Source organism: Elaeis guineensis, chromosome 5 (assembly GCF_000442705.2).
Source record: "Elaeis guineensis isolate ETL-2024a chromosome 5, EG11, whole genome shotgun sequence".
Classification (NCBI taxonomy): domain Eukaryota; kingdom Viridiplantae; phylum Streptophyta; class Magnoliopsida; order Arecales; family Arecaceae; genus Elaeis; species Elaeis guineensis.
In genome coordinates this window covers 130,407,471-130,430,226 of record NC_025997.2, presented here as the reverse complement: position 1 = coordinate 130,430,226, position 22,756 = coordinate 130,407,471, and the positions used below count along the sequence as shown (strand labels likewise).

Here is a 22,756-nt window from a genome sequence, read left to right as displayed (position 1 = left end):
AGGATCCCCTGGCACAACCTCCTCGCAAGGTTGTGGTCGGCCAACGCCGACGCACCCTCGGGGTAATGTGCGTTGGGAGGCACTGAGCGGCTCCCCGATCTATCCTCCTCCGCGGGCTCCATCGGGGCTTTCCCCCGATCGGCTGCCCCGATCGACGGGACCGGCAGCGAGGGGATGCTTGAGTTCGACCCAGCGCCCCCCGTTGCGCCAACGGACGCCGCCGGACGATGCTCGATTTCCCGAACGTCATCCGGCTCCACCCGCACCGGCGAAGCCGCCGATGTTCCCTCGGCCGCCTCCTCAGTCGGCCTCTCCTCCATGTGGACCGTCGGAGCCGCGAGGGCTATTACCGGCTCCGACTGGTCGGTCGCCGACGCCTCGACGGTCGGCGCGGCTGGAGCAGGTTTCTTCGGGGGCGTGAAGGACCGGCCCCCGATGCTGGCCTCTTCCTCGTCGCGAACCGCCGAATCTCGGCGTCTGTCGGCCGCATCCTTGGTGGTGTCCCTGCAATACCGACAAAAATGTTAAAGACCGAACCAAGAGCCGAACAAAAAGAAAGACCGGGGGATCGGGCGATACCTATTCGGGGGACCAGACTCAAGCCGGCATCATAGAGAGCTTGTTCGGTAACAAGCTCCCTCTGCTTCGGGACCAACATGTCTTTCAGTCGGTGGAAGTCCTCCCGATCGTCCGCCTCCACCCGGCTGTTGTCGTTGGCTTCGGTTTGGGGCACACCCCAGCGGGAAGGAAAGCCCCAAGGAGATGAGGAGGAAACAAAAAAGAATTGGTTCTTCCACCCATGAATGGATGATGGAAGACCGGTGATGAAGGCAAGACCCTTCCGGGGGTTGAAGAGCCACCACCCTCGGGCTTTAGGGTGGGGTCGGAGCACAAAGAATGCCCGGAAGAGTGAAACACGAGGGTTGGTCGGCAGGAGCTGACACAACAACGCGAAGGAGATGATCAGACGGACAGAGTTCGGCGCCAGTTGCGCCGGACAGAGTCCGTAATAATCTAATAAATTCTGGACAAACTTCGGAATTGGAAGCCGAAGACCCGCGCGAAGGTCTTCGACATACAGCGCCAGATCGCCGGGCGGAGGGCTGTTAACCCGACCGCCGGTCCCTGGAGCGGAGAGCCGAAACTGCTCCGGGATGCGAAATTGCTCCCGAAGCCGATCGACATTCGGCCCCGAAAGCGAGGAGGCCTCATCTTCCGGAGCCGATCGGGAGTCGTCGGTCGGATTCCCTGACCGAGCTCCCTGAGTCGGATTCCTGGTCATTACACCGGAACCGAATGAAGAAGAAAGAGAAGAAGAGGAAGAAGAAGAAGATGGGACCACGAACCAGATGGACCCCTCCAGAAGCAAGAGAGCTCTGCCCGCGACGACTGAGAAATCGCCCGGGCAGAGTTTCCCCAGCAAAATGGCAAGTGTGGGTCACGGGTCCGGGAGGTCCTATATATATAGGGCCGACCGACGGCCGAGATGCTTCCGCGCCGATCGAAGACCCGCAGATGCACGACGCGTGGCGCCCGCCGGTTGGCGGAAGATTAGGCGTGCCCCATCCCGGGACGGCCGCACCGCCCACATTAAATGCGGGGGGCGCCGGCCAACTACCCTCGACACGCGGCACGCGGGGCGCGGCTTCGCATTTATGCGCCCACGCCGATTCGCGTTCCCGATGGGATGCCTGACAGCGGCCCACTCTCCCGCGATCGGCGCCGAATATCCGGTCGTCTGACGCCGTATCGTCCGGCGCCCGATCTTCTAACACCGACGTAACGTCTGACGACGACAAGACGTGACGTCTGACACCTGACGCCGACGTGACTTCTGACGCCGACTAGACGATCGGATCGCTTGGCATTTATGAGGCGTATGACATCGGATCAGCCGGCGGTATGGTCGGATCTACGCATGCGACAAATCCACTTCCAGTCGTCCGGGATTGCTGCCCGAACGAAAGCATCGGCCAGCTCACCATCCGACTTAGGAGTGGAGGGGGGCAACTGTTGGGGGATACCCACCCACCGACCGACTAACGGCCCGACCGACTGGCGGCCCGACCGACTAACGGCCCGACCGACTAACGGCCCGACCGACCGACTAACGGCCCGACCGACTGGCGGCCCGACCGACTAACAGCCCGACCGACTGGCGGCCCGACCGACTAACGGCCCGACCGACTCCGACGGACGACTCTGACTGGCCGACAGACCGACCGATCGTCGGTCGGGGCGACCGACTGACGGATGCCATCACCGGCTAATTATCGGCTCACGACCGACTGAGGATACGTCGGACGCACCTTTCTCCGACCGACTGAACCCTGAGGTCCGATGGCCGACTCACGGAAGGCTCGCCGACCAACGGGAGGGCCGACACCACTCAGCTGGCTACCGACTTTGGGTCGGTCGGCTCCTCCAACCGCCGTACAGCCGCCAGACCTTGTCAGCTCTGACACGGACATGCGGTGCGGTTACCTAGGGGCATTGTCCCGCCGAGGGCATTGTCAACCCTGGTGATTGGACAGCCACACGGCGACATGACATTTTCACGGCGACCCTGACAGTCCACAGTGAGTTGACAGTTCCTCACTTGCCCGCGCCATTAATGACGGCGCCATACCGTGCTCCACTATATAAACCGGGGAAGGCAACAGTGCAAGGGATCGATCCGCTCCGTCTCTCCCAAAAACACATGCTTGCTCCTCCTTCTCTCTCTCTCGATTGAGCTCTCTGTCTTCATTTCACTGTTGCCCAGTCTCCTCTCTGACTTGACCGTCGGAGGGTCCCCGCCGGAGCCGCCTCCGGTCAGTGTGGACTTTCTTTTTTGCAGGCGCTCGTTTTCCGGCGATCAGGCGACGAGGGGATTGGCCGCAACAATTATATTCATCACAAGCACAATTCTTTGGGTTAGACGGACCATATCTATAAATTAACCAAATTTTGTAATCTACCAGATGCTTGCAAGGAGTAAATCTTGTAGTCCTACGTTGATAAGAAGTTATTAACCATCTGCTAGAAGCCAAAGATCATGAGAGGACGTATGCTAACCAAGCATCATATGGACCTAGACTTGAATTGCTATAGACATGCAAATCAAGTGGCCATTCAATTTGACATGCTGGACCAGGAGCAGACAATCCTGTCACGGACCCAAAACCAGTGTTCCAATCCAAACAGCCAGTTTGGCACATTTATTTGAAAATATAAACACGTAGATACACATCCAAACTAGAAGAAATTATTGGTTGGATAAGATCTGCCATTGACCTGGTGGTCCAGTACAACATAAAGATGGTTAAATAGAAAAAAAAAAAAAAAAAGAACGAAAGAAAGAAAGAAAAGGACCCTGGCTGCGCGCGCTTTACAGTTGGATCGTTCCACTAACTTGCCGTGGACAGATCCAACTAAAAATTTCGCCCAAACTAGATACTTTCTCGAGATTGACCAGAACTGTCAAAGATTCCAATCCAAAATCTCCAAGTTATTCCTCCAAGTCATTGAAGTTCTGATACAGACACGCATTTATCTTGCAACGTTCATCAAAAACATAAACACGATAACCATCCAAGCCAAGCGTCTAATCCAACTTACCCGAATTTCAAAGCCATTTTCCTTGGTCCTCGTGACAAGCCAGCAAAGCGGACATGTTTCCGATAATAACATTAGGTCAGACCGGCCACAGGGTCAACGGTAGGCACCCCCTCGGCTGAAGGACCGGGATTTGGGAGTGAACCAAAGAGAAAAGCAACCGGATGGCCACCAAAGAGGGAGGAGAGCAGCATAAAGAGTAGATCGGTTTGTTGCGAATTAGGTTTGCATGCTCACCAGTCACCACCCCACCCATGGCGTAGCGTGGGACGACTCCCTTCTAGTGGTGGTTGCGAGATGTTAAACGGCCTCATTACCCCCAGACCCCAAGCCCTGAACCAGTCAAGCCCACCACCCTTCCGTTTCACCCTCCCTTATATCTCTCCCACCTTTCCAACCACTGTTTATCAGCTCTATCACCGTATCTCAGTACTCTCATTAGCTCGCAAGAACAATATAGATCACTAAGAAGGTAGCTAGCTAGCTAGAGGTGAAGCAAGAGTAGGGAGATGGAGGGTCGATACTCCGGCCGGCCGATATCCGGCTCCATCGTGTCGGAGCTCGAAGGTGCTCTTCTCAAGGACACCGACCTATTCCCCTACTTCATGCTCATCGCCTTCGAAGCATCCGGCCTGGTCCGCTTCGCCGTTCTGCTTCTCCTGTGGCCCGTCATTCGATTGCTCGACTTTGTCGGCATGGGAAAGCTGGGGTTGAAGCTTATGACATTCGTGGCGGTCGCCGGCGTCCGGATGTCGGAGATCGAGGCGGTGTCGCGGGCGGTGCTGCCCAAGTTTTACATGGATGATGTTGATATGGCGGCGTGGGGCTTGTTCAGCTCGTATGAGCGGCGGGTGGTGGTGACAAGGTGCCCGGGGATCATGGTTGAGAGGTTTGCAAAGCAGCACCTCCGCGCCGACGAGGTGGTTGGGTGCGAGCTCGAGGTCAATCGGTTCGGGTATGCCACCGGACTTCTGAGGAGAGCGGAGGGATCGGTCGCCGATCGGGTTCGAGGATTGTTTAGTGGCGATATGCCGGATGTCGGTTTGGGAAGTTCAGCGTCGGCTCGGTCGTTCTTATCTTTCTGCAAGGTGAGTTCAGTACATTGGTACATGGATCATAGTATAACTAGAATTTTTAAATAAAGATATTTAAATTGTGAAACTACACGAATTGTCATAATTAACAATTTGCATCAATTAATTATATGTGACCCAAGAATCCGGTTTCTATGGAATGATGAACTATATGTATGCAAGGCTTAGATTTTCCCAATCTACTCCCCAAAGGAAGAAATTAAAGAAGAACAAAGGGAAAAAGAGGGAAAAGAAAAGAAAAGAAACAAAACTTTCAGCGCTTATTAGTCCAGGCACAAACTATGGAAATTAATCCAAGTGTAATATATAATTGATCTTCACTTTTTCAAGAGCTTCAAGATTTCCATTTTACTGTTGAAAAGTTAATAGCTGCTCTCATCATCTCCAAAAAAGAGTAGCTTCTTGCCACCATGTCTCCTTGACGATCGTTTTTTCTTTTTTTTCCTCAATGGAGAGGATACCTTCTTGACAAGCTAACAACAACCCCTTATATTAATCGTGGGCATGCAGGAACAGCAGCATCCACCATTTGCCGCCGATCTCAAGCATGGCAACCAGTTGATCCGTCCGCTGCCAGTCATATTCCATGACGGCAGGCTCGTTCGCCGCCCGACGCCATTCATGGCTCTCCTCATCATCCTCTGGATACCAATCGGCATCATCGTCGCCTTCGTACGCATCACCGTCGGTCTAATCCTCCCATTGCAATTCATCCCTTACATCGTTGGCATCTTCGGCGGTGAGGTCATCGTGCGAGGCCGCCCTCCGCCACCAGCGTCCGGCTCGACAAGTGGCGTCCTCTTCGTGTGCACCCACCGTACTCTCATGGACCCGGTGGTCCTCTCCATGGTCCTCGGTCGAAAAGTCCCGGCCGTCACCTACTCCATCTCCCGGCTATCGGAGATCCTTTCGCCCATCCGCACCGTCCGGTTGAGCCGAGATCGTCGAGTGGATGCGGAGAGAATAAAGAGCGAGCTGGAGAAAGGTGACCTCGTAGTGTGCCCGGAGGGCACCACATGCCGAGAGCCCTTCCTGTTAAGATTCAGTGCCCTTTTCGCCGAGCTGACCGACCGGATCGTGCCGGTGGCCATGAATTACCGTGTCGGATTCTTCCATGCAACCACTGCTAGAGGCTGGAAGGCCATGGACCCGATATTCTTCTTCATGAACCCCAGGCCGGTATACGAGGTGACATTTTTGAACCAGTTGCCGGTGGAGGCGACGTGCTCGGCCGGGAAGAGCCCGCACGACGTCGCCAACTATGTGCAGAGGATCTTGGCGGCCTCGCTCGGGTTCGAGTGCACCAACTTCACAAGAAAAGACAAGTACAGGGTGCTCGCCGGCAATGATGGGACCGTGAGTTTTAAATCGGCGACACCATGGATGGGGAGGGTGAAGGAGGTACTGGGGTTTCTGCTGCACTAGCGCTGCTGGCTGATGGGGTTTGAGCCATTATTCCTTCGGAAAAAGGAAAAAATAAAAAAAAAAAAGTGGGGTTTGAGTTACATGTTATCTGCTTAAATTTGTGTAGATATAACAGTGGATTCTTATCTTTATGATTCTTTGATGTAGCAATAATTGGATGTTCAAAATTTATATATTTTTGTGAGAGAGGGGCATGTTCTTCTTACTTGTGGTGCTTGCTTTTGGAAAAGATTGGCCCTCAGGTGGGGCGCGTATCTTTCGCGCGAAACAAGGATGCACCTTCCTTTGCGCGCTTTGAGAGCTGTGCAGACAGAGTTTGGAGCACATTGAGATCTGTGCGGTGGGTGATCCAACTGTCTATTCGCGAGAAGGAAGGCGCATCCTTCTTTCGCGCGAAAGATACACCCCCGACTCTGATCTCTCCCTCCCTCTCTCTCTCTCTCTCTCTCTCTCTCTCTCGGCTCTTCCATCCATTCCCTCCTTCCCCTGTCCTGCGTACTCCCTCTGCTTTGCCTATTGTCGTTTTCTCCTCTTCTCTATCTTTCTTAGCATCTTTCTTAGTAGTGCCCGGCATTCAGGTAAAACCAGCCAGAGTACCACTTGTGCTAAGCTTGTCTTTAAAGATAGATGCAAAGAACCTGAGTACGCTTGTTTCCGACACATTCATGTCGCTATGACATAGGGTTCTTCTTGGACAGATAATGGACTATTAATTGTGTCATTTGAAATGTTACATACTCTCACTAATGCACGCTCAAATTTAATTGTATTTAAAATATTCTATCCGCAATATATGCAACCAAAGACACTTGTAATAGAATTGCAGTCTATAGGATTCATGCTTTGAGTTTTTAGAGACGTTTTGAGGATAGGCTGGGTTTTAAATAAGGTAAATTTCAAGTAAAGATAATTTTGTAGATCAATAATTATTAATGAAACTTTATTACGATCTGTTTACCAAAAAAAAAAAAAAACTTTATTACGGTCTCTGCATAGATAACCAAAAGCTAATTAATGTGAGTTATGGCTCAGTCTTATTGGACGGAGTCTTTTGTTATTTTCTTTTTTGTAATTGAGAATTATGCCTGTCTCGTATTTTTAGACCATTTGGCTAGTGTTGAATCTTTATTCAAAAGTCAATTCAATATCATTAAACATAATGAAATTACTATAAAAATGAATAAAATATGTCAAAACATTACTTATAAACTGTCATCCGGTATAGACAAGTCATATGCGATATATAACTCTCCTCTGGTCAAAGATTTAGTTATAAACTGGATAATTGGCTTGCATTGAGCACTCAATTCTACTATGGTTAAAAGTTTAATGACAAATATGGTGATTGGCTTGTCTTGGAGTAACATTGTGGATCCAGGTGGACCTGACGATGGATCTAAACATAATTAAGAAACTATCAAGAGATATATCACATTCCTTACATTGGTTACATAATGGGTCACGGCCATTATGTACTTTTGGACTTAAACCACACTAGGACATTATTATATTATCATCAATAGATTCCATTCCTATATTCACAGTACTTTGGAAGGTAATTGAAAAATTAAAAAGAAATGTAACGTTAATTCTTCAATTTACATATTCAACTTATATCATCCATGAAGGAGATTTTTTGATATGTTCACAATTATGGTTGGAACTAGGCTCAAGTCGGTCTGATTTTGAGTCGGATTTGAGGTTAGGCTTGAAATAATTTAGGACGGGCTTGGGCCTAACTATAGAACCTTTTTGTCTTTCGGACTAAGATCGGATATATATTTGTTCCAACCCTGACTCGAGCCTAAGTTCGAAGTCTAGCCCGACTTCTCAATTCAAATCCCATGGTGCATAACACGTCATGCTACCTCTTGTATTTCATCAATTTTTGATTGCACACTATCCACCATGCATATGCTTTAGGATTTGCCCTAGACCCCTAGTCAAGTCCCTTCTCAGTTCTCTTTTGACCGCTTCCAACCCCAACCGTCCCCAGACTTCTCTGAGATTGAGGGCTCCCGCTCACCTTGGCAGAGGAGCATGTTCGCTTTAGCAAGGATGGTGGTGCCCTCCAGCTTATTACTATCGATGGCCGCCGCACCATTGTCATCATCCCCAACAACTTCGATTTCATTGACATCCTTGTCATGAACGATGTCGACATCTCTATCTCTGAGGATGATAGCAGTAATGGCCTCTTCGTTTTCATTGGCAATCTTCTCTTTTCTTTTTTCACCTTCACCAGCTTGTTCTTTCTCTTCCACCGCACCTGGAGGGGCCTCGAGGGCTTCGATGGGCCCATGAACTTTAGCCGCTCCAAATATAAGTTCTTGAAAGTAATCTCAGAGACCGGCGTCATCCTCATCGATATCATAGAGATCGATCAAGCCAAGCTCGAGCTCCAAAAAGTCATCGTCGGAGATTCAATAGTAGTCATCATCGTGGCTGAAACGGATTAGGACTTAGGATTTTTTTTAAAAAAAAATTTAAGAGAGGAAAGATCGGAAAAGAAATGGTATGGGTCGTGGTTGGTTTAATTGAGTTAAGATAGGGCACGGGCCTAGGCTTGGATTGGGCATGGATCAAAATCTTTTTCACAATTTTTAGGTCTAAATTTGGAAAATAATTTTGAGCTGGGCCAGATAGGATGTGGCCTGACCAAGTTCGGGCCCTATGCAGCCTTACCTACAATCTTGTAAAGTTACATATATTTATAGGGAGCACAACAAATTCTGTAAGGTGGAGGATGATATATATGATTAATTTACGGTATAAACGAGGATCTACGAAGGGAAGAAAGAGAGGAAAGAAAAAGAAAGGAAAAAAAAAAAAAAAAAACGCGGGGGAGAGCAGTCGTAGATAATTAATGTACCAGAGCAAAGAATCCGTACGGCAAATACGGATGGTTAAATTATCTATACGTCCCTACGTACAATTTATCATATTCCAGGGCATGTACGTTAATAAGCCATCGACTCCGCACCTGGAGTATGCTAGTTTGAAATAATTACCGCGCGCGTCTCCGATCCCGCTATTAAGTTAAAATGAATGCCAATTTTGCCTCACGTGCCGGGCACATTCCGAATTCCCGTACGATGGGACCCTGCGAGTCTCGAGTCCTCCCCTTCCCATACTTTCTCCGGCGGCCTTCTCCTTGACGGAAACCATGGAAACTCACCTTGAGCGTTCCCACGTCTACGGACGGTGGAGATCCGATCCCTCATCCACTTCCCTACCGCCGTCTCCTATTTTCTTCTGCTATCCACTTCTCTCGCGGGTGATCATGTAAGCCAACAAGAACAGGTAAAGCCTCTTCCAATTCGGATTGGGACTGCGAAGTATGATGCACTTGTTTCTTTACATATTCCTCTTTAATTTCATTTCTTTTGGATGAAAAATTCGTTCTTTCCCTTTTACTTCCATATTTGCTGGGATTTGTAGAGCCGATAGTGCGGATCAAGAGGAAGAGGCAAGGAGTCTTCCGATTCCTTTTCTTTTAAAATCTCAAATTCAAATTTATTTATTTTTGAAAGGTTTTTCGCTGGCATTATGGTTGATCCTAAACTTTTATCCTTTTCAGATTTTTGGCTGGTATTCATCTTTATTTCTTTTTAATGGATGGGAGCTTGGGAGGTGATGATAACTAGGTTGTGGCAGATGGATTTCTTTAATTTGCAGAGTGTACCATCGTTTTTCTCCACACAGCTAGTCATCGTTGCATTTTTAACCTTGTTGCCAATTCGAGGGCGATTGCTGGTTGAATCATTGGATAGGTCTAAATTCATTTAGGGCAGGAGATAATTGGAATCTTATCATTAATATGGTTTATATGCAATTTTTCTGTGAAGATTATGTGCTTTGCTATCTTTTTTGGTATTTCAGCTTTCTATATGACTTGCAGAAAATTACTTTTGGGGTTTAACATTAAAGTGTTATTCTCTTCAACATAGGATCTTAGTGATGGAATACCCGTAATTGTTCAGTTGAAATTTGTTTCATTCCATTAATTAAGCTTTTATGTGTTTTGTAAAATTTTTTATTTTGGACTAAACTATTTGCAGGTAGGTTGTTATATGATTGGGTTTCACATCAAAACGTACTAAGCTATGTCTGCCAATTGGACAAAAGGAAGATATATTAACAGTAGATATGTTATTTTTTCTTTTTAGAAAAACTTCTTACCACCCAGTCATAATTATTCACCATATAATTTAACTGCTTTTGTAAATGTTTCTCTTTTGTAATGCACTCTTAACTGATTTGTGGTGGGCTACTACCTATGCAGGAATAGGGCTTGTCAAAACTTCAAGCAAGCACTCTGTTATCAGGCTGATTTTTATGTTTTTTTCTTTTAGTGCTGCTGGAGATGATCTTTTTTTGATAAGTAGGGGAGGCTGGAATAGATCAGCCACCCATTTTTATTAAGAAAAGAAGGATATTTACAAAAGAGCTGATTGTGTTTAAGATTACACACCGCTGAAAAAACACATTTTAACAACCTAAACAGAAAACAAGGATATCATCCCAAAGCATAGAAAGTAGCACTCTAACAGACCACAGATGCGAATGATTAGTAACAAAAGTTGACGCAGATTTCTTTAGGAGAGAAAACTAACAAGGGGACTCATAGTTGCACTATGGGATGAACCAATGATTTTAAACTCTTCCATAAGTTAGCATGCCCCTCTGATGTCTTCATCGAACAGAGATGCCCCCAACTGTAGAATCTTTGCAGTATTTTCTGAAGCACCATATAGATTGAACATTTCTTTCTCAAAAACATACGTGCATTTCTCTCATGCCAAATTTCTCAACGCAAAGACGCCACTAGTTGATCCATTGCTCTCCTGACTGAAGCATCAATCTGCCTTTGCCTCTAATCTGTCCAAAGATCATCTAATGTAGCAGACCATCCTCTAATATTAAAGCTGAATCTTTAGTGTCATCCAAATACTCCGAGCAAAAGGGTATTTAATTAAAAGATGGAAGATGGATTCCAAATTAGCACTACATAGAGTACATCCAGAATTAACATGCCATCCTTTCTTATTAATAACTTCTCCCGTGTGAAGCTTGTTTCGAAGAACTAGCCAAAGAAAAATTCTTATCTTTTCTGGAATGGCAGCTTTCCAAATAACTCTAAAAATAGGGGCAGATAAGACCACCATTGTTGATAAATCTATAGAAGGACTCTACAAAATATAAGTCATTTTTAATGAGTTTTCAAGTGGGCGTATCAGCTAGCCGTGATGCTCTAATACGTGCAAGGCTACTCTGAAGCATCTCAAGCTGCCGTGATTAAACCAAAGTAACCAGCCCTCTAATCTTAATCTTCCAAGTCAGACATCTTCGAGACCATTGGGAAGCCATTGTACAAATTCGGTCCACTGCCAACGGAAATAGATCCTCAAATAGATAGGCAATAGTAGTTGCTCCACACTATATATCTTGCCAGAATCGAATTGTTGATCCATTATCCAGCTTAAAAGAGACACGAGTCTAGAAGGCAATAAGCTGTTTGCAAATATCTCGACAAATCGTAGACATCCTCTTGTTACTTCTTTTCACTCTCATACCAAACGTTTTCTTTACATAATAAGCATGCTTAACTTGCTTCCACCAAGGACAATCCGGACCCACTGTGAACTTCTATGTCCATTTGGCAAGGAGTGCATTGTTCATCTACTCGATGTTTTTGATTCCTAACCCATCTTGTTCTTTGGTCCTGCACACGCTATCTCAGTTCACCAAACAATAGAATCTACTGATTTTCTCTTTACCTTTTCATAGAAATGCTTGGTGCATCTGATTAATCCTATGCAGCATCCACTTGGGAAGTTTGAACATAGACATATAGTAGGAAGAAAGAGCAGACAATATAGAGTTAATGAGGGTCACCCTACATCCCCATGAGAGATGTTTTCTTTCTCAATTTGCAAATCTCTTGTTGATTCTCTTCAGAAGTGGAAGCCAACAGAGCTTCGACAATTTGTGATCACTAAGTGGGAGGCCGAGATAAGTGAAGGGGAATGACCCTTTCCTACAGTTCATCATATTTGCAAATAGTGAGGCATCCTTATCAAGTATATTCATACACACAAGAGGATTTTTATGAAAGTTAATTCTCAATTGTGATGCAGCTTCAAAGGCTAATAGAATAGCTTTCACTGCCATCAAGCTTTCTTTTTCACCTGCACAAAATAGGAGGGTGTCATCCGCAAATTGTTGGCCTTTAATGCCCCTAAGCGCACAATTTGAACCAATGCCTTCAATTAGACTAAAGGAACCTGCCTTCTTAAGCAGCCTAGAGAGGACATCAGTTGTCAGTATAAAAAGAGCTGGAGATAATGGGTCACCTTGTCGTAGGCCTTGCTTGCATCAAATCCAAGAGCTTGGCTATCCATTCATCAGGATAACAACTGAAGTTGAAGCTAATAGGCTATAAATCCAACCCATCCATTTCAAAGGAAAATCTCTAGCTTGGAGAACTGAGAGTAGAAACTTCCAACTTACTTTGTTAAAAGCTTTCTCAAAATCTAATTTACACAGCACCCATCTTTGGCCTATCCTTTTACAATAGGAAATCATCTCACGAGCACTCAAAAAGTTTTCAACAATGGATCTACCTTTTTATAAAGACTGACTGACAATCATCGATAAGGAGAGGGAGGAACTTGGCCAGTCTATGAGAGAGCACTTTGGTAATAATCTTGTATAAACTATTTAACAAATTGATAGGATGAAAATCACGTGCACAGAGATTACCTTTCTTTTTCGGGATGAGAGTGATATAAGTATAATTTAGTCTCTCAAGGTCCAAAGTGTCTTTGTGAAATTCCTCAAACAACATCAAAAGATCATCACTAATCATGTTTCAAAATTTTTTGAAGAAAATAAAGGTGACGCCATCAGGTCCTGGAGCCTTCAAGTCTCCAAAAGAAAGAAACTGCTTTTTTGATCTCATCAAAAGAGAAGGCCTCATTTAGACTACATAGATCCATCATAGAGCTGCTGCCAGTTAAAGGAGATATGAGGTTTTGAAGAACACCCAAATAGATTTTTGAAGAACTCATAGAGTTTCCTAGAGATGTCCTCTTGATTATGAAGCTCCACACCATGGTCAACAAGAGTGCCAATAAAATTTCTGCGCTTCCTTCCAGAGGCCACCTTATGAAAGAAAGAGGTGTTGCGATCACCCTCTTTCAACTATGTGATTTTTGCACGTTGTCTACAATATCATCTTATAATATTTATGCCTTTGCAAATCTGATTGTAAACTATAGGTTTTAGTAGCTACTGTTAGTTAACTACCCAGAGATGGGCTGCTGACATGCAACTGAAGTTCTTCTAAAGTTGTCTAAGTTTATTATTGCTGTCATTCTCTAGCACTACATGTTTTTAAATGATCATGTAAACAATCATTCTGTTTGTGAATTTTTTAATAATATTTGCAGGACTGATTGAAAAGAGGAGGTTACAAAGGTCAAAGAAGCTCGATATTGAAAAAGTAACTGAGGCAGTCAGAACTTGTTTCACCAGACATACGTCTTGTAAATGATGAACTGTTTCATCCTTCAGTACCTTCCGAGCTTAACAAGAATTTGAAACAAAACTGCTTGATTTAACCTGAAACCGAAAAAAATATATAAGAACAACCCACACGTAAAATAAAAAGCAAAGAGTAGGATCCATAAAACTCTGGATTTTGTATATCAAGTGATGTTACAGGCAATCTTCAGTTTCTTCTAGCATCTCCACCCAGATTATTGCTACAATTCACTGAGTTGATGACTTCATGTTGCTTATTGGTTCTTGCTTTCATAACAAATTTACTGCTTTGCAGAAAATAACATATATGTTCCCAATATCGGGGTTTTGGTTGCAGAAAATGTTGAGCACAGTCTAGGTCAAAATATATTGGCATCTAGTTTCTCTTGATTCAATTTGAGGGTGGTTGTAGCCACATATATTTATGAAATTAAGTTTGACCAAGAAAATTAGAAAAATAGAGGTGTATTGAAAAATGCAGAAAACTTGAGCATATAAACTGCTAACTTAAATAAAATGTCTAGTCTGCTATCTTTTTAATTGTATATTACATTAAAATGATATATCTATGTTATCATGATGTAACAATACCATGTAGACATTCATAAGGATACTCATCAGAAGCAGGAGCACGTTTGGATGTTGTGCTCTAATATAAGGATATTAAGAACACTTATGAAGTCATGTATATTAGTATCCCTAACTTTAGGCCAATTTTCTTTCATGTTTTTGACATGATAAAAGCAGTTTTGTCTGTTCTGGAAGAAAAAATTCTGATTTGGTAATAAAAGATGCTGAATTGGAGCTGGAAGAGGTTTGTACTCATTTCTTTTTCTTGGCTTGTTTTTCTGGGTTATAAAACATCAGAATATGAAAGCTTGTCATCACAGATTATTTTTTCATTTCATGCTTATTTTTCCATTTGTGCTTTATTCGTATATGAAATAACTTATGGAATTATTCTCTTTGACAATTATCTCGGATCTTTTGTTCATCTGACCTTTTTCATGAAATGTATTTAATAGATCTTTCTACATTTGTCTGCAGAATAAATAAATATATAAATAAATAACAAATGGGTTACTTGGAGCCATGCAAAGGGCCTCTTCTTCTTACTACATGGATGACAACAGGTTATTGCAGTCGTGTTAAACAGGCCTACAATAATTTATGGAGGGGTGACTCCATTTACACATTCTGACTAAGGCCTATAAATTTAGGTTTATACTGTTTAATTGCATGGCTATATCCTTGTTATGTTTCTGATCATCATGGATAGATGATCACACTTTACATGCAAAGCACTTCATTCTTTAACAGGCCTACAATAATTTATGGAGGGGCGACTCCATTTACACATTCTGACCAAGGCCTATAAATTTAGGTTTATACTGTTTAATTGCATGGCTATATCCTTGTTATGTTTCTGATCATCATGGATAGATGATCACACTTTACATGCAAAGCACTTCATGCTTGGACCAGACCTACACAATGAGTCTTATCTTCTTACTATGGATCCATAATACAAGCCATCAAAGTTGTCAACATTTTACAACTAGCTCCCACGCTGACATTAACTTCGTCTGGCTGGATCGTTCCCCATATAGGGGGATCTTGGAGGGCCAAATTTGTTGGGAGAAAGGGAGGGAGACTAACCTGAAATATAATTGCTTAGGGCCCCATTTTTTGGGCTGCACCATCCAAGTTTCGAATGCATAACCCCTGATTGCTGAGTAGAGGAGCGTGATCATTAGGTCAAGTTTCTATTCACGGATTCCTTATTTTATAAACTTAAATTGCATCCACTGACTATTTAATTAGTTGGATCTTTGAGTAGAGCGCTGAATTTGGCATGAAAAGAACGAAGTAGCTAATGCTGTTGTTTCTTCATGCATCACCATATGCAATTCGTGAAGAATTGAATCTATCATAACTTCATTCGGGATTCTGAAAACAAGTGCATTTGTCCTGTTGATATATCGTTCGGACTTCTTTGGCACTTCAAATGTATGCTTGTGTTTGTACTGGGGAAGAGGAGATGTTGTGTATGTTTGAGGAGTTGCTGAATTGAACCGTTGTATTCAGGTACTGCATATTATGCTTCTGTTTCACCGAGGCTGATATCTAGTTAGCTTAATCACGGAGGCTGATATCTAGTTTTGCTCCTGTATTATGTGATCCATTGATAGAATGCAGATCCATAATGTACAAATATAAATTCTTAAGCTTCGGTTGAGGCTGCCGGGCGTAGAAGGCTACTTTTAAAAAATATTATCCTTTTTATAAAAAATAAAATATTTTTGTATCTATCCTGTGAGGATTCGTATGAATATGTATTTAATCTTATATTAGTTATTTTCTGAAAAGATCTTAAATATTTATATAGGATTGAGGAATCTAAATAATATTTTTCGATTGATTTTTTTTGAATGAGATCTTGAATTATTATACATGATATCCGGATCAATCTAATCCATAGCTTATGTGGACCAGAGATATTGATTCATTGGGGTTGGTTATGGATAGATTGTGGTGTTTATAAATAGAATTGTATGAATTTGGATCTCGAATTTGACGAGGATATCAGAGTTTAAATATGGAAGTATGTGAGGATTTGTATGGATATGTATTTAATTTTATATCTATTATTTTTTATAAAAATTTTAAATATTTATATTGAGTTAAAAAATTTAAATAATAAATGATATTTTTTTATCTAATCTTTTTTTAGATGAGATCTTAAGGTGTTACATCTCTACGCCCTCTTTAGTCCATTGCATGAGTAATTTAAACTGATATTTATATAAATTTTAGTGCATCCATCAATTTTTTTTAAATGAAAAGGTTCTGATGATCTTAAATGGGACACTGCCATATTGAACCTCAGATAAGGTTATCGAAAAAAGAAATCAAACACCTTGCTGGATGGGTTATATCTATCATCAAATATCCCTCTACCTTATGTAAGTTTTTTTATTTTTAAAAAAAAAATTAAATAAATTATTTTGAGCAAGCATGTGTAAACGTGTCACGGACATGCAGATTATTTGCATATGTTGAATAATCCACTAAATTTAAGAGATTACATTTTGAAGGTATATATTTGTGACTGAAATTAAAATAAAAATTAAAATAAATTGAAATAAAAATAAGAATGTTTAAATCTTTCAAAATATTTAATTTATAATCAAAATCAAAATGAGAATCAAAATAAAAATTTAAATTTATAAAAAAAAATAGAGATTAAGTTTTAAATAAGTTGGAGTGTCGATTTTATTTCAGAATTTAAATAAATTTTTTTAATTAAATAATTAAAATGAGAGTTATCTATTTTATTTTTTATTTTAAATTTTTAATTCTTGAAAATCCAGTATTTTTTTTCATGTATCTTTTCTTCTCAAGATAATATTGATCAGAGCATAAATATATATACGCACATAGCGACACGTCATAGAGCCTTCCAGCCCCTCAAACATCGTACACAAACTACCATATTCTAATTCTAATAATACCACTTGGGGGAGAGCGTTTCTCCCTCGGCTACTTCAAATATGTACAGAGAGAAAGCGCCTTGCAGACAATTACATAATTTGAGTCCGATACTGGAATAGAATAGATTAAAGAGATAAAACTGTTAGAAAAAATATCCAAGCAAGTACATAATGAGAGAACTTTACAAATAATATATACCCCAACTTGTGTTCATTATTAGAAAAGAATAGATCAAAATAGTTGATCAAAATAAGTGGGCGATCGAAGTGAGATACCTTGCACCCAAACAATAGATTCCATCAACTCTCTTAGTCGGCGAATTTTAGATCAAAGAATGCGAATTAACAAATCTTAGGAGAAGTTTCTGTCCACTTTCTGCTCATAGGCTGCTGCATATAATAGTATAAGTTCCATCTATTACAGCTCAAATTCTTCTTTTCCGGTCTATGTTTCAGCAACACAACTGTGCAAGGTTTCTCCAATCATATCAGCTTCCTGTTTGTGTTTGATCGATCATCTACAGTTGATCGGTTGAATTCTTCTGAATGGACGGTCGGTGATTGAACTTGATAGAGGGAAGAGTCTACACAAGCGTGCCCGGTGCGACCTTCCGCTAAAACCGGCGCGAGCCAGTTGAACCCAGCGCCTTATTCCACCGCAATCGCAACCGTCGGTTATCCACTTGATCCCTTCCATTGTATCAGATATCTGGCCCTGATTAGCCCGACTCGCCCCTCGCTGTTCAGACAGAAGCAGCAGACTCGAACGAGATCCATCCAAATCAAACAAAAGCCCTTGTTATACATTCTCGATCTCGCAGGGGCGATTTGGTAATTTCGGGTCCTCCATGAATCAGGTGTCAGGTTTGACCAAACGGGGACAGGTCCACGTCGACGGCAACAACGCCGTAAGAGATCTAACCAATGATTTATCTCCACGTAGCCACGCCGTTATTGTACCGTACTGTCGGAGGCGTCGGTCACACGCTAAAACGCGGAAGCGGTTCCGCCGTTGAATCCAGAGCTGAGATCCATTTCCATTTCCCAGCCTTCGCCCCCACCCCTCTTATTCTCGTTCTCTGGATGCTGGTTGGAGAACCGCCTGGTGACTCCTGGTCTCCCAGTCACCGCCACATGTCTTCTCCCCCACGTCTCCTCTCCTCCTCTTTGTAGGGTTCCGTCGTCTTCGCCCCTCGATACGCGAGGGAGTCGAGTAAAATCGACGAAAGGGATTTTGAGAGACCTTAGTTTTTTAATTTTTTTTCTCCCAAGAAATTCGGTTATTAGATCTCCAATTTCTAATTTCTTGTTAGAATTAGACGACAAGGTCCAATTTTTAGCCCTCCCGGCTCCCAAAAATCGGATTTTTATTTCGATTTCGATCTCGTGTTTCTTGGGTCTTCATCCATTTGAGGTCATGGCGACGGCGTCGTCGTACTGGTGCTACCGGTGTAGCCGCTTTGTGAGGGTGTGGCCGGAGGACGCCATCGTCTGCCCCGACTGCGAGGGAGGGTTCCTCGAGGAGGTGGAGACCCCTCCACGCCTCGCTGCCTCCACGGCGGCGGAGACCCGCCACCGGCGGTTAACCGCCGGCGCCGCTGCCCCCAACCGCCACTCCGACATGCGGATCCGCCGCCACCGCCACGCCTCCGCTGGGGACCGCTCACCCTTCAACCCCGTCATCGTCCTCCGCGGCCCCTCTGACGGCGGCGGCGGTTCCGATTCTGATCGCTCGGCTTCCGGCAGCTTCGAGTTCTTCTACGACGACGGGTCCGGCTCCGGCCTCCGGCCCTTGCCCTCCAGCATGTCGGAGTTCCTGATGGGGTCGGGTTTCGACCGCATCCTGGACCAGCTGGCACAGATCGAGATGAACGGCGTAGGGGATGGGCGCGGGTGCGATCACCCGCCGGCGTCCAAGTCCGCTATCGAGTCGATGCCCACCATCGAGATTGTCGCCAGCCATATCAGCACCGACTCCCACTGTGCTGTCTGTAAGGAGCCGTTCGAGCTCGGTGCCGAGGCGCGGGAGATGCCTTGCAAGCACATCTACCATCAAGATTGCATCTTGCCATGGCTTTACCTTCGGAACTCGTGCCCTGTGTGCCGCCATGCTCTGCCTTCGGATGTACCTAGAAGGGGCTCGCCGGAATTGGATGGCAACGACCAATCCCCCGTTCCTGCTAATGATGATGATATGGTCGGGCTCACAATTTGGAGGCTTCCGGGTGGTGGCTTTGCAGTTGGGAGGTTCTCAGGTGGAAGGCGAGGCGGGGAACGCGAGCTTCCTCTTGTTTACACGGAGATGGATGGTGGGTTCAATGCGGGGGGTGCGCCGAGAAGGATTTCCTGGCCCTCTCGAGGGACTCGGTCGCGGCAGAGTGGAGGAATTCGCCGAGCATTTCAAAATTTCTTCTCATTTTTTAGACGCATGCGGCCTTCTTCTTCTTCTTCCAGGTCGAATTCGGATTCGGGGCCATCATCTTCGCAGAGAAGCCGGAGTGGCCCTCTTACAATGAATTCACGGAGGCGCCTCGGTTGGGCATCGGAAGATGTAAATGGGAATGCAATAGCAAGGTGGTAATGAAGACATGGAGCAGTGAGAAAACTTGCTTTTTTTTTTTCTTTTCTTTTTCTTTTCCTCCTGTTCTGTTTTCTGGGCTCTCATCTTAGTTCATCTATTTGCTCCAATTTGCATCGAAGGAGCGGAAGAGCATTTGTAAAAAGCTGAAGCTCGGTTATGTTCTACTTCCAATGTAAATAAAAAAGCACTGGAAACATTTGGCAGCTGTTCTTTGTGGAAGACAGGAAGAAGATGTGTCCGGGATGCACTTTGGAAATTAAGGTTCAGGCCTCCAAGTACTATGCTTCTTGCAAATGTTATGGATCAGAGATTCATTGTTACTACTGTTCTTCTTTTTTTTTTTTTTTTAATGATTTCCTTAAGTGTAAAAGTTGCCCCTTTTTCCAAGCTTATGTTGGCCGTATGATCCATCTTTCATGTATGAAACTTTTGAGTTACTGCAGTACTCTTCATTATACATGGAGCATCGGAGATCTATCTTGTCTGTCCAGCGTTGTTTTCATGTCTCAAACTTCTGTTATGAATTTTGTTTTGTGGTGGTTTTACTTTAACCATGAATTGCACAAACTGCCATTATTGTTCAAGAAATCCTTGAGGATCTATTCTCTGGTTTGAGGGGTGGAAAGCCATCTAAGAACCATGGGGGAACATACAACTCGGAGTCAGCAACAATTAACTGGGAAGGGTCTATCTTATATTGGAATGGATGGTTCATATCTAGCCAACCTTAACTGTTTTTGGATTTTGTTATCTGAAAATTCGTGATTATAATCTACAAGCACAAAACCTATTGCACTTTTGAGCTGAGTAAGTTGACTGTTAATGTAAATTTATTCTAGTATGATTTTTAATTTGCATCTAAATCCAACTCCTGCAGATAGAAAATGCCTCAGTTTCTTTAGCATCATCTGGTGACATAATTCTGCCATTTGTTTAATTACAGTGCTAACTGGTAGAAGGAATATAGTGGTAAGTTGTTCCTGCTTCTGCATTAATCTAAGTGATCTTTCTTTAGTTCATTTTATTGCAGTAGCAATTCAATTTTGAGGATTAGTCCTGACCTGCCTAGAAGCTCATGGTTCCTGCAACGTTCTTGTCATGTGGATGATATTAGCTTGGCGTTCCATTAGATATAGAGTAAAATATATCGTGTCAAATAATGTCATCAAATTAGTAATCTTGGAGTATGATATCCTTGTGTTTGATGCAGCACTAGGTGCTTGCTTATTTTTATTTGGATGAATTATTATTCTCAAATTCTTCGGTGCATCAATAGCTAATCCGAAATTATGTTTCTAAAATTCTTAATCTTCATACTTTGCTTATTTACTTGACCTGCTTTTGTATGTTTTCTACATTTGTTATGGGAATTTTTAAATGCTTTCTTTTCTGTCAGTGGTTAGATGGTAGCTAACTGGTTTTCTAATGTTTGAAAAACCCATGCTGGAAAGTACACCAGTTTGTTGGGTTCAATTCAAATTTTCTTCATGTCTGGTGGCGTAGTTACAACCCTGTGAAACTCTTTGGCTGCTGCTGTAATTGGTATGCAACTATTGATATAGGGTAGTTGGTGTCCGTTGCAATTTACCATATCAAGCGTTCTTGTTTTGTTCTTTCAGGGTGGAAGTTTCCTCACTATGTGCATAGATAACTGTCTCCATCTTCATCTTCATAATTGTGCCTTGTTGGTATTATTGGTGGCTTTAGAAACCTGTGGCCTTAATGGTGTTTGTCTTGATCTTCCTTTATAATTGTGGTTCACTCTAAGTAGGTTGTCTTCTACGTCCTCCATCTTTGAGTTTGGATGTGTAAAGAGGTTCTACCGTGACCTTGTGGAGATAAATGGGACTAAAATTAAGCACATAAGCGATCTCTTGGAAAATTATTCAGTGCCTTCCGATTATTAAATTTTACAGTACGCCACTTTGCTGAAGCAACTATTTTGAAAAGGAACAACTAGCGAGATGGTTCGCACGTGTATTTAGATGCAAAACCATGAGAAGTGTGAAAAAATAAAACTTGAAAAAGAAACATTAATTGTATTGCTCAGGAAAAAAAGGTGCAATGATTGTATATGCAAAGAAAGAACAATTTGCATATAGTGTTAAAACGAAAATTAGCAAAATTTAAGAAATTAGAATGGCTAGAGGGAAACTAAGAGAATAAAGTTGCCAGGTTAAGCAAAGCATCAACTGCTTTTTTATTTCTGCCCATTGTCCCAAAGTGCCTTGTTTCATTGGTTGATGAGTTGTATTCCCCTTTCTGTGATGCTCTCTGTTTCTTTATTCTCTCCTTTTGGATGGCTTTCTACAAGTGGGATTCACATAGGCATCTTTGTTCTTTTTTAAAGCTCTATTATGTGATTTTGTCATCTCACTTGCTTGCGTCTTTCTTATATGTGGCTCTCTCTCCTGCTATTTTGGGGGTCAATGGCTGGTCCGCACTCTTAAAAATAAGATTTGTATTTCTCGAGAGATTGGTCTCAACCACTTGGTGACTGGTGATTCATTGACATGAGTGGCTATTAGTTAGAAGTCAGTATTCAGAAGCCTGTGAGGGCGCACAAGAATTTTAGAAAAAGATGTTTCTATTCTGGCCAATCGCCTTCAAACCACACTAAACCCCAGAACCTTTTGGGCCTTCATTCAAGCCTATCATTTTAAACAGCGTTCCGGATTCTCTTATCTTTTGTGGGACACTTCTGTTCTCTAACATCTTCCCTTCTCTTTAGATTGGAGGACGGTTGACACTGTAGATGCCACTGTTCCTGACCTCCATGGCAAGTCTTCGTGCATGGAATCTGATGCATATATGCTTCATGCCTCATGGTAGGCGCGACGACCGATATCTTGTCAATGGAAAATTTATCCTGTGGTTGGAGTCATTGGCCACCCAAAGTATACAGTTGGGCATTAAGCGAATGCAAGCATGGCATGAACCAACAGCACCATCATCTGAGGTCATCTGAGGCCTGGACATTTGGAAGCGTGATAGCAGATGTTGCATCTGGTCAGGGA

At 43.4% G+C, this 22,756-nt stretch overlaps 2 protein-coding genes and 1 long non-coding RNA gene across 3 annotated transcripts; all 3 read left to right on the top strand.

Moving 5' to 3' along the window:
- Positions 1-3,939: 3,939 nt before the first annotated feature.
- Positions 3,940-6,322, top strand: LOC105045629 (glycerol-3-phosphate acyltransferase 5). Its single transcript, XM_010923983.4, has 2 exons — positions 3,940-4,685; positions 5,202-6,322. Exons 1-2 carry the CDS (start codon positions 4,107-4,109, stop codon positions 6,114-6,116), a joined length of 1,494 nt encoding a protein of 497 aa, XP_010922285.1. The 5' UTR covers positions 3,940-4,106; the 3' UTR covers positions 6,117-6,322.
- A 2,854-nt stretch (positions 6,323-9,176) lies between these two features.
- Positions 9,177-14,698, top strand: LOC105045630 (uncharacterized). Its single transcript, XR_012141705.1, has 4 exons — positions 9,177-9,419; positions 9,558-9,585; positions 9,697-13,299; positions 13,571-14,698. It is a non-coding gene; the product is annotated as an uncharacterized lncRNA (long non-coding RNA).
- Positions 14,699-18,075: 3,377 nt separating this feature from the next.
- LOC105045631 (probable E3 ubiquitin-protein ligase RHC2A) lies at positions 18,076-20,223 on the top strand. The gene is made up of 2 exons (XM_019850323.3): positions 18,076-19,754; positions 19,859-20,223. The coding sequence occupies exon 1, from the start codon at positions 18,576-18,578 to the stop codon at positions 19,737-19,739; it is 1,164 nt and encodes a 387-aa protein (XP_019705882.1). The 5' UTR covers positions 18,076-18,575; the 3' UTR covers positions 19,740-19,754; positions 19,859-20,223.
- Positions 20,224-22,756: the final 2,533 nt, after the last annotated feature.